The sequence below is a fragment of the Excalfactoria chinensis genome, chromosome 3, assembly GCF_039878825.1.
Source record: "Excalfactoria chinensis isolate bCotChi1 chromosome 3, bCotChi1.hap2, whole genome shotgun sequence".
Classification (NCBI taxonomy): domain Eukaryota; kingdom Metazoa; phylum Chordata; class Aves; order Galliformes; family Phasianidae; genus Excalfactoria; species Excalfactoria chinensis.
Genome location: NC_092827.1, coordinates 56252972 through 56271037, shown reverse-complemented (window position 1 = coordinate 56271037; position 18066 = coordinate 56252972). Strand labels below are relative to the sequence as shown.

Genomic DNA, 18066 nt, shown 5'->3' with positions numbered 1-18066 from the left:
CTCAGGGTGCTATAAAAAAATGTTTGTGTGAACTTACACATTAGTACAGACATCTATGCTGTCAAGCCTGGTTGAATGCCTTAATTCTTCATTTCTAATTAGGAAGGAATTGTTAAATGAGAAACTCCAATTTTAAATAGTAAGAATGGAAAGCAGGCCTTGATTCATATAAAGAAAGGATATATAAAGTATCATATAAAGTGTCTGAAACATGCCATTGTTTCCTAACATCAGCCCCAAAATAGGACCACTTTTATAATGACTTAATGTGATGACATTTTCAGGGAAAGAAGTGAGAATGCAAATAAATACAGTGAGAACAGCATGCTGAATCTTTGACAGTACAGCATTTTAATATATCTATACATTTATATTTATATATTTTATATTTGTATATAATGTATAACTTTATTGCATTAAATTAGCATTCAGTATTCCAGAGTCAGTTCTTTCTCTTGATTTTTTTTGAACTCTTTGAGTTCAGGCTCTCACCAGCAAAACAGAGGAGAGCACAGTCTGACCGTTCTTTTTGGAGTCACCTTACCTTTACTGTTTCTGTTTTGCCATCCTGGGGAAGGAAAGATATGTAGTGATTTGCCCACCTTATTTCTTAGAAGATCACTTACAGCATTTTAGTTGTTCTAGTCAAGATAGGTAGAGTAGTGGTATTATAGAGAACTACGCATCAGTCTTCATACTGTACTGAGCAGTATGGAGTAGGTCAGATGTCATTTCCTTCTTTAAGACTGTGCAATTTCTGTTTATTCATTTAATTCAACTATGTTACTTCTCAATCTGTTTGGGTACTAAGTTGTGATGTATTTTTCTGTTTTTCCTCAAATGTTTTGTTCTCTTTTCAAATAAGATAACTTTGGCCTCAAATAAAGCATGAAATATTCTTTTTATAGTCTTGAAAGTCATAACTTCTCCAAGTGGGCTGATCAGGTTGTTCAGTAGTTCCAGGGTTAAAGTTTTGCAGTGTTCAATAGTTCTTCAGTGAAAAGACGCTATTTACTGAGACAGTTTTACTAGTACTTTGATAGATTTCCATAAAAAAGTCTGGAACAATTACTTGTATTTCTTCAGTGTTACATGAGTTTTGCTGCTCCTGTAACTCTGTCATCAAATTTCCTGTTAGTGTGGAGTCCTTCTCTTTGTATTTAGTGCTCTGTGGATGTTTTGTGTAAAGTTAGAGTAATGCATTTCTCTAAATTGCTTTTTTGTTTTTGCTTCTTCCAAATGCCCCAGAGAGCAGAAATGTGAAGCAGTGGGTAGGTTCACCAAAGCAATGGATGATGGAGTTAAAGAGCTGCTGACGGTGGGACAGGAGCACTGGAAGAGGTGTACAGGGCGTAAGTGTCTCTTCTGAATTCAATAGTGTTTTCAGTCTTGTTCTCCCATTTGTTTCTTTTGTAAGTCAAAGCACAGCTTAAAACCAAAGGAAATGCTAAATTATAATGAGAATTATATGCATTTCTTGCAGTTTTTGGTGTCTGAGATGATGAGTTGTGCAAGTTTTTTCATTTCTTTGGTGTTTTTGCCTATAATAGAACTGTCTGATCCCCACCTATAGGCTTAGAAGTACTTTAAGTTAAATAATTCCAGTCATCCATCTAAAATCCTTGTTGCATCCATTCTATTTGTCATTCATCTACATTTTAGTGATGTGGGCAAAGTAGACCTGTCTTTAATCAAGTCATAAATTGTTGCACTTTATTAACCTTTTATTTTTGCATGCTAGGAGAGGAGATATAAACATGAAAAGAGTTCAAAAAGTTTTCTTTTAATTAAAAAAAAAAAACAAAAACATTGAGGAATTTGATTATAACTTATTCTTTAGCCCAATTCTTTTTTCTTTTTTTTTTCTTTTTCTTTTTTTTTCTTTTCTCTCCTATCTTGTCTCTTCCTTCTTGCAGATATTTAGGGTTGCAGAACTTCACACCAAGTCCCTATGACTGCCTGGGCACTAATTTCCTAGTCCACAGCAGTGTTCAGTGTTTGTGGCCAGCACAAGGCAGCTATTAAAGGAAGCAGGTACTACAGCTGAGAATCATAATAAATACTTCAGGGCAGGCTGTAGTGTCTGACTACGAGAGGCCCATTATATAATATTACTCAAATCTACTTTTTTTTTTTTTCTTTCCTTCCTCCCACCCTCCCCACCCTGCACTTTTTAATTCTCACAGAGAACATTGTCCCCAGACTTGTAATATCTCCTGAGTTATCTCTTCATCGCTATCTAATCTTACATTGCTGTTGGCAGTCTGGAGCTGACTAGCAGGAATGGGAAATGTAGGAGCTCAGTCTCTTCTGGTAGTGATGGTGTTAGCACCTGAAGGATACGGTTTTGTACTATTTTCATTTCTCCACTTGATGAAGAAGGTTTCTTTCCGCACATCACTTACCCTCCTGCTGCTAACATTAAAAATAGTCTAAATCTAAACTCTCTTACCTCACAAAACACAACTCTAACATTGTACAGCCCTCATTTCACTAGGGGATCACTGGCAGTTCTGGGTGGAAAGTAAAGGGCAGGGGAAAGAGGAGGGACTGTCAGCAGAGACTAGAACAATAGCATTGCTTTGCAGTCACAGAAGAAAATGACCAAAATACCGTAGTTAAACATTGGCTGAGACTTGTGATTCATTATTCTATTCACCATTAAAATCTGTCTAAACTTATGGCATAAGTGCTTTAGGGATGTAATGATATTTTAGGTATATAATCATTTCTTCCAATGGTCACAGCTTTTAATTAGCTTGCATTAAAAAAAAAAAAAAGTCAGATGTGATTGGCAGTTTTAAAGTCTAACTTTTCAAACATTCATACTGAATGGAAAAAGGAGAATAGTAAAATCTGGACTTGAAAAACTGAAGAATTTAAATTCCCTGTCAGCTCTAGTCTGAACTCCTAATCAGAAGTATTTTGGGTACTTCCTGAGCAATACTTACATGCCATTCATTCCGTAACATTTAAAAATGACTGACAGTGAAAACATCAAAAATACAAGTGGAATGAAAATATTCTTTGCTGGAGTTACCACTGGGGTATCAGCAATGAGTTAATGGCTGAAAGAAAGAGCTTTGGTACTCTGAACGGTACCAGCTCCATAAGAAACATTAGTTTGCATAAATTATCTAACTACTGGGAAATGATTTTACAGATTATCAGTAGTGTAATCAAAATCCAATTGTATGTAATGTTAGAGCAACAAAAACTGCTGTCTACCCTCATGAGCACAAATATTTGACAAGAAAAGGCAAATCTGTTTTGTTTTGTTTTCTGTTCCTTGCCAGTATAGGTAGTTTGTTTAAAACAACAGCAACAAAAAATAACTGCTTTCACTGCTCACGTTGCTTTTTAGGCCTCTGGAGCAGTGGTAGTCAGTTTTGGTAATAAACACGTACCTGTACATCATTTATTTTTATTTTTAATTTATTATGAGGGAGCAAATTATGCCTATATTTTTAATAAATGGACTCAATTCTGTTTTACAATTCACATAATTACATCAGCTTTTATTCCTAGATAAACTTGGTTTCTAGTCTCTTTAAATATCAAATCCATGATTTCAGGTGAATTTAGGTATTACAGCTCTGCAAGCTAATCCTCTCTTTAAAATATTAGATTTCTGTTCCATGTCACCTTCCTTATAGAATAAGGTGAAAAAAATCTCACTGTACACGTAAGTTGGAGGACCGAGCTTAGATGTGCGGTGCATTTTTTACAGCACTTGTACACTGCTCCCCAGCTGTTTGTGGCCTTCAGAAATCCAAACTGCAAGAGCTTTGTCCAGTTTTGAAGATTGTGTAGCAGGGTGGAGGGGGTGAGAATGTGATTGTAAATGCCTCACTACTAGCAACGATGTAAAACCTCATTGGTTTAGATATTTGCTTCTTTCAAGTTTTGGAAATGCTGCAAATTAAATCTTAAAGATTTTTGCTTGTGTTTCCCTCTATTCCCATCCCTTTGTCATTTTCAGCACTACCCAAGGAATACCAGAAGATTGGAAAAGCACTGCAGAGCCTGGCACTGGTCTTCAGCACTAGTGGTTACCAAGGTACTTCTGCAGTTTCATTTGTACTTTAGTTAGCAAAATATATTTCAATTACATTGTGCTATGTTTGTGGTTTTTTGTAAAGGTCTTGATTCTTTCCTTTTTGAATTTAAATATCACTCATGTTTCTGGAAAACCACTAAAACCTTGTTGCTCCGTGCTTATTATGGTGGTTTTTTATATTTTAATCTGCAGTCTTGTGTTGTTTCTCTCATGTTGGAATCAGGTGCTAGGTTGGTAGTGATGGAGTTTAGTTTGATCTCAGTAAGATATAACCTAGTCACTGAATTAACTGACAAAACATGCTGTATCATGTCTTCTACAGTACTATCATGTGCAACAACAACTCCACACAAGGGTGAAAAACTTACTGCAAAAGTTTTGTATGCCATTAACTGAGGTGGGGAGTTGGCTGCTGTTGCCTTTCCCAACCTTTATGCTTCCTTCTTCTAAGGCCCTGAAAAAGAGTTTGTCACACTGGGTATGACAGTTGTACAAGAGAAACTGAGGGAATCAATTGCAGTTTATTTTATGCAGACTTTTCAGGTTCTCTTTAGTCTGTGAAATCAAACTTAATGCATTGAATTTGTTATCTGGGCAACATTTCCTCATATGCCAAAGAGTATATTCTCTCCGGGATTCTCAGGTTAAATACAGTTATTTTTCCTGTATTTTATAGCAAAATTGCTGTGTTCTAAAACCTTAAAGGTTGATAGCATGGACACTTCCTGAAATCTTTCTGTTTTGGGACTTTTAGTTAACCAGTAACTGTTTGGACTACAATGTGTTCCTTGATTCTTACACTTGGATTAACACTTTTTTTCCCATAAATCATGTATTAAAATGCAATCCATTTTGAAACTCAGGACCTCTAATGCTGGAAGTACTGGAATAATTCTTGTAGTTTTCTCATCTTTGTCCTGTACTTCAACGGGATGATTGCTTATTTAGAATTAGAGTGTAGCATCTTACTGAAAAAGTTACTTTTGTATATGAAAACCGAGCAGAGAATTTGCGTAGTTAGTACACTCAGCATGAGTTAAGAAACAGTAAATCCTATCCAGATACAATATGTTGCAAGAATTCTTGTGAAAGGATTAAAATTTGTATGAACTAGAATGCACATTCTTTACTGGAGTAAAAGAAAAACAATTACAGCTTTAAGTGAGGATGCAAACTTGTAAATCAGCCTTACAAAGGAAGATTTCAATTTGGATGGTATGAAAAAAGTAGACCCCATGATTCAAGGATGCTGCTGTTTGCACAGCTGCATCAGGTTGCATCCTGGTGTTTAGATGAGGAGAATCCCCTTCTCACTGATAGTATCTGTATCCATGTATTTTGCTCTTTTTAATAACTGGTACAGCAGTGTACTTTTACTTTTTTTGTTTGTTTGTTTTTTCCGGAATTAAAAATACATGGGACTTGTCTGTTTAATTTCAATTTTCAGGAAAAGACAACAAATGCAGTACATGTGTTGTTTTGTATGTTGCTACTGCTACCTTCAGTCTGCCACGCCTGTTCTTCGTGTACGGTTTCATTTGATGGCTGCTAGAATTAGAGATCTGTGGATTGACTGCGCTCTGTGCAAGAGACAAAAGCTCCTGAATTCAAACTGATAGAATGCAGCTTTCCTAATCTCAGTATTTAAAGGCAGCACTGAACCTATTCTTTCAAACAAAGAAGTATCAGCTAGGCTGAGTATGGGGTATGATTTTTCTGAGCTTTCGATAAAGAAGATTGGTTCCTTCAGCTATGCTGAAAGGCATTCAGTTCAGTTTCTATTGGTAGTTGAATCACTTCATCCTGACTCAGATACCCAACTCCCCTGTGCTTGTTTACTTGTGATGATAAATTCTGGAAGTTTAAGTGGGTAAACCATTGAAGGTGACAATTATACATTTGGTTACATGAGCATTTCCAGTTGTTGGTAGCTGACTTCTAGCAATGTATCTGGTGTGTCAGTTCATTTGCAGTTTGTATGGGACAATTCTGTTGTCTTTAGTTCTTTCTTCAGTGCTGCCTGCTTGCTCTGCAAAGCCTTATATTGAATGTCCACTGCCTTCTCTCCTGACTTGAGTCTAAAATGTTTAAGATAGCACCAGTCAAGATACATGTGTCAAGCTGATTCATTCAAGCTGTTTTTCTTAAGCTGCAAAATGAGCCTTATCAATTCATTCCCACCCACAGGGCATATAAGGAATTTGGCTCCAGTATTTGCAGAGGTGAGGGTACTTTTAAATCTGTTAATGATACATTGAAAGGTTTTCCTGTAACTTGATCATAGGCCTCTGTACTGTCCAGTCTGCTTTAGGAACAAGCACTTTGAAAGAACAGTCTTGGTACAGAAATATATATTGGAAAGTTCCAGAATATGTCTACTAGTGTATTTCAGCCCGGCACTAAGCCACCCATCTTAATGCATCATATGGTGATCTGTGGTTAATGCAGCCTTAAATAGCATAGCTTCTTTTATGTGGTGCCAAATGCTATGGTATGCCATGCCACTGTAGTGAAATTTCTTAATCCTACGTCACCCCTCAAAAATGTTCTTAGGTAGTTGCATGTAAGTCACAGTTAGCAGCAGGCACATCTTGCCTTCCAGGCTGCTTCTGTGTTGAACATAGCAAATCACAGATGTATTTTCCACCAAAAAAAGCTACTATATATTGTTTCTTAGTACCTTAATCTTGATCTTATTCCTATTCCTGGATTCTCTTAGAACATGCTTTAAGGGGAAAAAAAATTACTTCTTGACAAAAATTAAAAAAAAAAAAATAAAATCTGTTCTAATCAAACCATATAGAAAATTGGTTCCCCTAACATGGCTGGTGTATTCCCTCAGAGGTGATTACTGTTGGCATCTGCCAACCAGTTGAACTACAGAGGGATACTCTGCTGAATGTCTCTATGAGACTCCTCATGCTTTTACATCTTTCTTCATTTCCCTGTGACAGCACGCAGGCAGGCCTGTGAAGCAATGAAAATATCAGTTTCTCCTTATGACTCTGTTAAAATATCTGTAGAATATTATTGGCCATTTTAACTGGTCTTTCTACAAGCATCATTCTGGTCTGTTTTCAGTAGTGCGTGGAGACAGGACCAGGGGAAATGGGCTGAAACTTCAGCATAGGAAGTTCCGCGCAAATGTGTGCAAGAACTTCTTTACGGTGAGGGTGACGGAGCACTGGAACAGGCTGCCCAGGGAGGTGGTGGAGTCTCCTTCTCTGGAGATATTCAAGACCCGCCTGGACGCCTACCTGTGTGACCTGGTGTAGGGAGCCTGCTTTGGCAGGGGGGTTGGACTCGATGATCCCTGGAGGTCCCTTCCAACCCCTATAATTCTGTGATTCTGTGATTCATCTTTAATCAATGTTTTGAAGGCCTTTCTGTTTCCCTTGGGAATACAGGTAATGAACAAGTTTTATTGTAGATGTCAGCAGCATGTGGGCCTTCTGCTTTTCCATTCAGTAAAGAGCATACTGGTATATCCTTGCACTGGGACCTGGTTCAGCCTTCATGGCTCAAGTTGAGCAGCCCACTCCCAGCTTAGCATCTTGAGAAGTTGAGAATATGGACTTGTCCAAGTAACAAGACTCCTGTCAAAACCCATACTGACAGCTATTAATGGAAGCAATGTACTGGTGGGATTTGAGTTGTTCTGTTGTGAGAGCATGTGAATGGCATGCAGTAACTTCAGAAAGATAGCTTGGTTTTAGGTACTGATTGATGGAGCATGTCCTGACTCTGCTGATATGTATTTTAACTTGAAGGGTGCAGCAAGTGACAGATGAAATCTGACTTTAGCATGACTGACATAGCATTACCTGAGAAAGAGATTGCAGAAGACAAGAATGCAATGTGAGGAGCTGCAGATATTATTCTGCCACTCTTGTAACTGTCTATTATTGTGATCCGCTGTCTGGAACAACTTTTACCCATATCTTTAAGGGTACGCTTCCATAGCAGAGTGAATGCCTCTGCTCTTAGTAGAAACTCTTAGTCCCGTTCCTGCTACAAGCAGCAGACTCTATGCTTCACTGCCCCCACATACAAAAGCATGTGTTTGGAGGGCTTATCTTTGCATCTTCGATATATGGAAGTCCCTTGGGTGAGTTCTGCACAGAAGGGAGGTTTTCTTTTTACTTGAATACATGCACTCTTTTTCCTTTCTTATACTCAGATAGAAAGGTCATTTTCTTTTTATGGCATTACAAAATGAACAGCAATATCTAGACCAGCTTGGCTTCTAAATTGAATTAAAACCACACGATGTTTTGTCCTAGAAATATAGCAGTTGCCTAAGCAACAGTTAAGCTAAACTCAAGGTTACTTTTGCACAGACCTGTGGAATTCCAAAATAGTGAAATCGCTTTCCTCCCTGAGAAACTGATCTCTCTGATTTATTTATTTTTTTCATAGTTTAAAAGGAAGAAGTTAACTTTTGAATTACATACTTTTTTGGTCTCTCAATGGTATTATTGTTGGTTTTATGTTTGTTTTATCATAACAAGCTCAAATTGGAGAAAAACTGCTGTTTCTTTAGCCACATTTGTATTGCTGGACTTACTGGTGCTTAGGATCACCAGCCTTCTGTCAGAGCTTTTGGCATCATAAAACTAGTCTAATGGAATGTAGGAATTGACCAATAGACCTGAAACAACATTTAGTCATTACCGTTTCCTTTAGGACATGCTGAAATGAAATGATGCTGTGTGACATAAAATAATTTATTAGTAGATAATTAATTAGTAGATAATTAATCTACTAATAATTAGTAGAAGAAACTATTTTAATGTTCGACTCAATCACTAATGAAACGGAGATGTGGTAATTTTCAGTTAAGTCGATGATTAATGTTCTATAGAGTAAAAACAGAATGTTTTTTATAGGCTGTTAACTGCTGCCCAATATCAAGGTGTGTCTGAAAGGGTAACGTTTTCATAAGCTAATATTTGATAACCGCAAATTAAACTTTCCACCTTCTCTACCTTGATTTGCTTTCCGTACTGTTGACTGAGTGCTTTGGACATGGTAACAAGGACAAAAAAAAACAAAACAACACCAAAAAACGTTGTTTTGGAAAGGTGAAGTGGCATGAAAAAACAAGAATGTAGTGCTTGTTTCTGTCTTTGTTTCACATAGTCATGTCCTGCTAGTAATACAGTGTTATGAGTGCTTGTGGTGTTGCCTAGCTTAGGATTTGTGGTGATGTTTGTATTTTCACATGTAGCTTGTGCAGCCTTTTGTTTGTTTCACATGATGATGAAAGTTATAAGCTGATTCTCAAAAGCAGAGATTCTTACTGAACTTGAAAATATGATAGAGGAGTTCCCTAAAAGCTGAGAAAGCTTGTTGGCAATGAGAAAATGTTAGTAGGGCCTCTTTTTCCCTCTCATGCCTTCTAATAATAATGATCCAGGAGTGCTGGAGATCTTAAGGCTAGCATCGCTGTTCCATAGGGCATTATAGAGAAAGTACTGCTTGTCAGGTATGAAAATAATTTGTTAAAAAACCCACAGAACTGCAGGTCTCTCTTGAGCACTGTTGGTTTATCTCCTGACATTACCCTCATTGTTCTTCCTTCCTTTTTTCTTACTCAGGTAGGCTTCCTGATGCTCCCTGTGGGAGAATACCTGTATATCTAAACAACATATAGTTTTGAAGCATGGAAATGAATGGTGCTGGTATGGTAGAACAGTGCCATTCATGGTAAATGGTCCATTCAGTATTCATTTTTTACACGATCCTAATAGTTTTCCTTCTTTAATGGTATAAAACCAATATTTTTCCAACCTTTCTATTATCTTGGGTTATGAAATGACGAGTAGGCTTGTTTAATTATAAAAGAATGTATTTCAGAAACTTGTCTTGAATCAAGATGTGACTTCTTGTAATTTAACCACTGATGTTTACTTCTAGGGGAATCGGATCTCAATGAAGCAATAACAGAAGCAGGAAAAACCTACGAAGAAATTGCCAGTCTTGTAGCAGATCAGGTAAAAGCACTGTGACACACATTGCTCACACTGACATAGCATGTTCAAATACATCGCCTATGTGGATCTAACTATTCTTTCTCTTTTTCTTTTACTAAAATGTAACAAGTGCTAATGATGCAGACCACTTAAGTGAAACTGCTGTTAATACTTTTAAATGCACCCTCACCATACTGAGAGAGCTGGGGCTATTCAGCCTGGGGAAGGCACTGTGGAGAAAAGAGAGTAGCCTTTTGGTATCTAAAGGGCAGCTGTAAGAAAGAAAGGGACAAACTCTTCAGTAAGGTCTCTTGTGATAGGACACGGGAAAATGGTTTCAGACTAAAAGAGGGGAGATTTAGATGGGAAATAAGGAAAAAGTTTTTCTTACAGTAAGGGTCATGAGGTGCTGGATCAGGATGCTCCATCCCTGGAGGCATTTAAAATCAGAATGGACTAGGCTCTGAGTAACCTGATGTAGCTGTATGTGTCCCTGTTCACTGCAGGGGAGTTGGAGTAGGTGGCCTTTAAGGATACTTTCTAACTCAAATGATTCTATGATTCTGTCAGTTTTGGAAGGACAAAAGGAGGTATTTCTCTTGGAACAGAAAGCCATTTTGGCTTCTAAAGTGCTAAAATGATTACTTTATCTTAACATGTATTTGTTTCTTGATGTCAGTGAACTTTCTTCATTACTGACACAACAGAATGAGATATAATCAAGGATAGGATTCCATCTTTCCCTGTATTCCCCAAACATCCACAAGATCCAGGCCTTGCTACTTTTCACTACATCTTGATGTGCAATTGCCTGCTACAGTAACAATCTAGTTTAAATAAATCCAGATTTTGTATTGGTATTCAAGCTATAAATTAGTGTTTGCAGTGTTTGAGATTAATTTCCAAAATATAGAAATTAATTTGAAGGACGCATGTGGAAGCTCTTAAACAGCCTCACAAGTCAGCAACTAAAGAGGTGCACCTGTGCAGGTACACATATATGCAGTGGTGTTGCTTGAAATTATAATTGCTAGGACTAGAAAATCCTATGAGAGTTTGAGGGGAAAGCACCTCACTTCATAGGCTGGTGTTAAGGAGAACAAAGAACTGGGCTTCTGCTTATTGGTGCTCAGTCAAAGACCTTATATTTTAATAAAGACCTGTTTAAATTTGGAAAGATTTGCAACAAACAATTAAGCTTTTCATTTACTTTTCTCTAGTCTTTTCCTTCCCTTTGTTCCCCAACCCATTTATACACATCATTATTTCTTTACTGTGTCTGTGATATTAATGTCTCAGGTAGTTTTAATAATACATATACTTTATTTATTAGCCAAAGAAAGATCTGCACTTCCTGATGGAAACAAATCATGAATATAAGGGATTTCTTGGTTGCTTCCCTGACATCATAGGAGCTCATAAGGTACGTGAGGGGCCTTTACTCATAAGAGTTGGGCAGTCGAATAACCTGCATGGGGAAGAGCAAATGTTATTCCCAACAGCATTAACAGCGGGTTTTTTTAATCTTGTTCTGTATGGAAAGGAAAGTGCAATCTAAATCTATTGTTAAGGAGGAGGCATTTCTTTTTACTGTTCTTGTTTGCAGCTTGAGGGTTTTCCTGAATCATGTTGTATTGCAGTGAATTGTAGTCTCTTGGAAAATGGTGTTTGTTTTCTGTATATTGTATAATGTAGATAAGGTTCTACAGGCATTTTGTAGTTTGAAGCTTTTGGTGTCTCCTGTGTCATTCAGCTGAATTTTGGAACCTGATCCTTTTGTCTTCTCTGTATATATCTTTGCTTATTACAGCCTTTACCAAACTCAGTTTCATGGTTACTATGTTCCTGCCTGTGTTTTAAGTCACATCTTGCAAGCAGTGAAGCAAAGTAGCAAACCTGTCAGTCATTCTGTGTATATAGCGTGCAACATCAGAATGTGGCTGGTGGAATTTTAGATGACTATGAAGACCTTTAAGTTGGCTACTCGTTTAATCTTTCTTCATTTGGTTTCTACAGGGAGCAATAGAAAGAGTGAAGGAAAGTGATAAACTAGTTGCAACCAGTAAAATAACACCACAGGACAAACAGAACATGGTGAAACGTGTGAGCACAATGGCTTATGCACTACAAGGTAAAACAAATTTAGAGGTAAATGGCAATATTGTAGAGCTAAAGGATCTTTAAGTAAAAAACTTTGGCAACGAATCTTTGTTCTATCAGGGATTGTTGGTACTTGTTTGTTTTCCTAGAATTACAGCTGTTTTTCTGCCTCCCTTCTTTGTGTTTTTCTTCTTTTGTTTGTTTGCTTTTAATTGCATTTCCAAAACGTATATGTTCTGTGTAGCAATATGACATTCAAAGTAAGAGCATCCCGGACTACTACTCCTTTCATTTTGAAATCACAGTGAGTCTCAAAATAAAGCCATGGGCCTTGGTGCAGGAAGCAGTTGAGCACATCCATAAGTGTTTTTCTGACTCAGAGTTTAATCAGACGTGATCCAGTTGAGTGTCATACTCTTGTAGATAAGACTTAATTTCCTGGATGTTCTGCAAACTTTTTAGGTTAGAGACATTGGAGATATGAGATGTAATACACTGCGCCTTAAAAAGTGTGAATTGAGGAGTCGGAGTTCAGTCCTGCAGGTTACCAGACTCTGAAGTGCATCCTGATACTGCCTGCAGTGGAACCCCATTGATTACTCATTGCTGAGTGCTTTATTTTCTTTTAGCTGACTTGAAGCTAAGAGTACTCAGTATTTTACAAGGAGAAGGCAATGCAGCACACAGAGCCAAGTAAAGAACAAAAATCACCCCCCTTCCTTCTCCCATCTTTTCTTCCCGGATGCAACAATGCAAAAGTATTGTATTCAAGTGGTAATCATGGGAAAAGACCTCTAGGATGGCTGTTGCAGTCTCAAATGCTTTTTTTTTCCCTCTATATATCTCAAAATACATTCCACTTGTTTCAGCTACAAGCTGTGATCTGACAAAGGATGCAGAAAGTGGTGAAAGGAATGGCTTCAGTGGTGCAGTTTCTCAGATTCCTTCTGAAACACTCAGCCAAGAATGGGTCAAACTACTGGCTGTATCTTTGTTTCGGCTAAATGTTTACAGTTGTGCTTTAACTTATTTATACCCTTGGAAATCTGAATTCCCTAGTCACGTATGTTTGAGAAACTTCACAATAGAACAGTTAACCTCAGTAAGACAAAATCCTGTTTGTTTTCTTTATCAAATCTTTGTACACCTGAGTATTGTAACAAGAACCTGGCTTTACCCAGAAAGTGTTGGTGCTTCAGCAGTGGGTATTTGACACCCTATTGATTCTATTATCTGTTCCATCATAACTTGAGCACTGCAGGCAAAGCAGATTGTGGAAGCATGAGAATAGTAAATATACTGGCGGGGCTGGACGTTGAGCTTGTTGCACAGTAACTAACCTGAACTAAGGGAAACCTTTCGTAACTATGAACACTTCTCTTGAATGATTTGCCCCCTGGATCTAATTGCAGCTGAGATGAATCACTTCCACAGTAACCGGATCTATGACTACAACAGTGTCATTCGTCTTTATTTGGAGCAGCAGGCACAGTTTTATGAAACGGTAAGATGCAGCATTTTGGTGCCATTTTCCTGACATATACTTTACTGGACTTTTATGAGAAATACTCAACTATATTTAGTCATCCTTCTATATGAAACTCTCCCAGTACACTATTTGGAAAAGAATTGGAAAAGGATGGGGGGGGTTGAAGCCCCCATGAAAGACTGAGTGACATATTTCCTTACAGATGCTATTTGTGTGTGCGTGGCTGTGTGATGTTAGACCTAAATTTCAGCGTTGAATAACTCTGTTGGTGCTAATTGATAGCTTGGTTTTTCTAGTTGTTGTCAGTTTCATTTGGTTTTCTCAGTGCCAGTCCTGAGGTTACAAAGAACTTGTTTTAGATTTGTGCACACAGATATTACCAAACTCAGTCCTGAAAAATGCTGTAAAGAAGAACTCCTGCAACAAATTTAACAACAGCGAATAACAAATAAATAAATAAAAGCATGATCGATGATCTCTAAGGTCCCTTCCAACTCGCACGATACTATGATACTATGATGATACTATGAAGTACGTCCTCATTTAACATTGTTCTTATGCATGTTATTCTTTCTATTTTATGAAATACAACTTGAGAACAATTTTTCTCGTCTGATATGCTGGTAAAATATCTGAGTCTGAGTATACTAGAAGCTGGCTAGACATAAAGGAGTAATTAGCAACTGGTTGCCCTTCATGCAGCAAGAAGTGGCATTTCAGTGGCTATCTTCCATTGCTGAAAACATTAGATCCCTCATCAGGTCACCTTGTTCAGTTTTTCTGGCTCGTCTGATGCAGCTGGGCACGTATTAAATTCCTTCTGTCTTTTGTCCCAGTTCTTAACCTCATCCAGTTGCAGCCTTGACAGTCTCCTTGTACTGATCTTCCTCTTTCACTCAGCTCAGAGACCAGATGTGTGTTCACGTGTAGGGTGCTGGCTACTGTGCAAAGAGCCCACGAACTCTGTTCTAATGTGTAGCCCTATTCCAGGAGTGAGATAGATATTTTTGTAAGAAGTCTGGCTTTGTTCCTATAGTCCCCCTGAATTATGGGTATCAGAACATCATTGGTGCACTGGTAACTAGACCTTTTGAGTAGCTATGGCTCCACTGAATTGAAGGCTTGTGGCACAACCAAGCTTGTGTAATCTTTCATGGAAGGTAAAGACACCTCTCCAGAAAGCTGTATTGATTCTTTCCTCCAGCCAAACTGCAAGTCAGATCCAAAGCAAGTAGAGGAGTGACAATAACATGGAGCAAAGCAGCCCCCCTGCCCTCCTTATATCCTTAGAAATGGCTGACAAGCTTCTAGCATGGCATCAGTCTGTGTTCAGATGGCCAGCAGAGAGAACTTTTGGCCAAATGGTTGCGCTTCCTGAAAGTTGTGCTTGATTCTATGGCTTTTCCAGTGCATAGTGCATTGCTGGGTAGCCTAACAGGCAGGGTGACAGCACTGCCCATGGTACTGACTTTCTGTGATCTTCTTGTAGCGGGCCAAGCAATTTGGTGTTGCTTTCAGAATGTGTGGAAAAGGATAAGACTAATTACAACAGAGGGAGCTCTATGTGATTTGAATTTGGGGTTGGGCTTGTGTGGAACCAGGCTTTGAACTCAGTGACCCTTGTGGGTCCCTTCCAACTTGTGATTTTATGATTAACAGGATGTGTACTTCCTGTGTCTCAGTGTGTAGGAAAAAAACAAGCCACGGAGAATTCATGCATGTAATAACCTTTTGTAATAGCTCCTCAACTGGAAGGGGAGTTCTCTGTATTAGGCTTAGAGCTGAGTGAAAAGTATAGCTTTACTAAACTGCTGTAACAGACTGTCTGAATAGTACAATGACATGAAGAGGGATGTAGCTTACAAATTCAGTGAGGTTTGGAGAAAAGAAAAAAACAAAGCAGAACTACTGTTCTGTTGTTTCTCATACCTGAGTGCACCTGGTATTTTGAACTTAGAGTATTTGCAGTCAAATAAATGAAGTCAGTGATCCTCACTGTGCGGGAGAGTTGGACTGCTGGAGGCTGAGCAGCATGAGGGATTACTGGTGGCTTATATCAAAGCCAGGAACAATTTTCAGCCATTAATAGCTACATTCATTGATTACATATTTCTGCTGACTGCCTTCCAAGGCCAAAGCCATTCATTACTGCTGTTAAACAGTGCTTTTGTTGACAGTTCTGACATGGTCTTTTTCAGGAGAAGGCAGCAACAGGTCAGAGTTGGGATATGTGGACTGCACGGAACTCCCTTAGATACCATGTTGTATTTGTCGTGTTAAGGAAGCAGCTGAACAGCATTGACTGTCTTGTACTTGCTGAGGGGTACTGAGGAAAGACAGCAGTTTTTGGAAGATGAGGGAACACTTGGTTTGATTTCTTGCCTGCACTGTTATTTCTGCATAGAGTAAAATGACTACCTATTAAATGTTGGTTTCTTTGTTTCAGATTGCACAGAAGCTGAGGCAGGCACTCAGCCGCTTTCCTGTCATGTAGAGAATAAGGAGTGGTCAACAATGGAGAAACAACCACCTTGAAGTGCTTTTCTGATCTGGGGGCAACGCCAATAAAAACTTGTTAGCCTTTGCCAGCCAAGAAACTAATCAGTTATGGGGGAAAAAAAAGAAAAAGAATTACATAAAATGTTTACTTTATCAGCCTGAATCCAGCAGATAGTGCTCTTTTTTTATCTTGAGTGCTCTCCCCTTTGTGTCATTATTGAAGCAAAAACAGCTGGTTAATGCTGTTGGTTATAGGGTTCTAAATCATCAAACTGGTATGTTGCCATGGGCCTCATGCAGACTTGCATCTATCAGACGCTATTCCAAACATTCTTCGTCAGCATCAGAATTAAGATTTTTATAAGTGAGGAAGCGGATGAGCTTGGGAAAATGATTTCCTACTCAGTGCATTCAGTTCTCTAGCAATTCAGTAGCCAGGAGCGATTGTATTTGTGACTATTTCTAGTAAACATTCAAACGTTTGCTCTCCTAAGCAAAAACACTGGTTGGAAGTTTTGCTTCCCATACGTGGCCATGGCAGACTGTTCCCACCGTGACTTCTGGTAAATATAATTCGCTCTTCTTTCTTTTCTTTGTAACTAAACCTTATTCTTGTGGCACAACACCTGAGAGCTTCTGTCAGGCTCTTTCTTTCTCGCTATGCACTGTGTAAAAAAACAAAGTACAAACAAGGATAGAGCCATTCAGGAAGGTGTGAAAAACAGTTTTCCATGCCAGCGTTTTGACACCCACACAACATTAGGCCATAGGGCACTGGTGTTCCTCAGAGCTGTGTACCTCTTTGTGAGTTTCTAAGCCTTTCAGTAAAGGTGACCCTGGTGTCTGCACAAACCTATCTAAGTCCTCCAGTTCTGGCAGAGCTCAGGTCTTCACGTAGCACTGTGGTGTGCTGTTAGCTTGGGTTTACTTTCTGTTACCTTCTAATGCAAACTGAAAGGTGGCAAAGGTACCTCAGTTATCACACAGATGTACTTCGATCATCATATCTGAAGTTGAAGGCACCTTTCTTAGTACTAAAATATCACCTGGGGCCTGGGCTTTATAGAACAGCGCTGTTCTAAGTGGGCACCAACTGCAGTCATTCATTTAATGCCATAAGCAATCTGAAAAGCCAAAGTGCAATTTTTTATTTTTTTTGCAAAAAATATGGCTAGAATATGAACATTTTAGTGAACCTTTAAAACAAAGGCATTTTTCCCATAAGCCATTCTGAGAGACGGGTACGGTCTGCAGGTTTGAATAGTTGCCTTACTCTATTTTGCATTGCTGTTATTTTTGTGTGCTAGAAGGAAAATCAAGGTCTGCCTGAATAACCTGAAACCAAAACGTAAGAGACTTCAGCCTAAGTCCAGATGCTTTTCGGTGTCATGGGTTTTGTTCACATTTTATAAACCTTGTCTTTTTCTCCTCCCAATTTTAGTTGTTCGCTTCCAAAATTCCATAGCGCAGTGTTGTTTGATACAGCCATTTAAATATGTACAAATTGTAAAGAATGTGTATAAATGTTTTACACCAAATGTAAGAACTGCTTGCATGCAGAAGCAGCTTATATAATAAATTGTTACAATGTGTACAGTACATTCTGAAATCACTTTTTCAAGCCAGCATTTTTTTTAGCATTTGTATATTCACTTTTGGTAATGAAATCTCTTTGTAATGAATTCTTCATTTGGGAGGGGGAAGGGGGGGGTTCTTTTTACCAATCTTTGGATAGCTCCATGTGCACTAAAGTGGAAGGTTCTTTACCTTGAATGGATTGTTTTGGAATCTACGTGTAAGCTGTGCGTTCCCGGTGCAGGGAAGCTGTGACAGGAGCGACTGTGTCAGAGATGCAACGTTTTGGCGATAAAGGAAAACTGTTGAAGGACTTCTAGTGAAATGAAGTACAACTGATAATAAATATTTATGTATACCCACAAGAC

General features: G+C 38.4%; 1 protein-coding gene across 2 annotated transcripts in view; it reads left to right on the top strand.

Annotated features, from left to right (window-relative positions):
• SNX9 (sorting nexin 9) overlaps positions 1–18066 on the top strand; it is a 56507-nt gene extending 38441 nt beyond the window's left edge. For both annotated transcript variants that reach the window (XM_072333324.1, XM_072333323.1), the window contains exons 12-18: positions 1249–1352; positions 3983–4060; positions 9980–10056; positions 11369–11458; positions 12052–12166; positions 13548–13639; positions 16071–18066. In XM_072333324.1, the coding sequence (XP_072189425.1) occupies positions 1249–1352; positions 3983–4060; positions 9980–10056; positions 11369–11458; positions 12052–12166; positions 13548–13639; positions 16071–16118 (604 nt within the window). In that variant the 3' untranslated portion in view covers positions 16119–18066. The remainder of the gene's footprint in view (positions 1–1248; positions 1353–3982; positions 4061–9979; positions 10057–11368; positions 11459–12051; positions 12167–13547; positions 13640–16070) is intronic.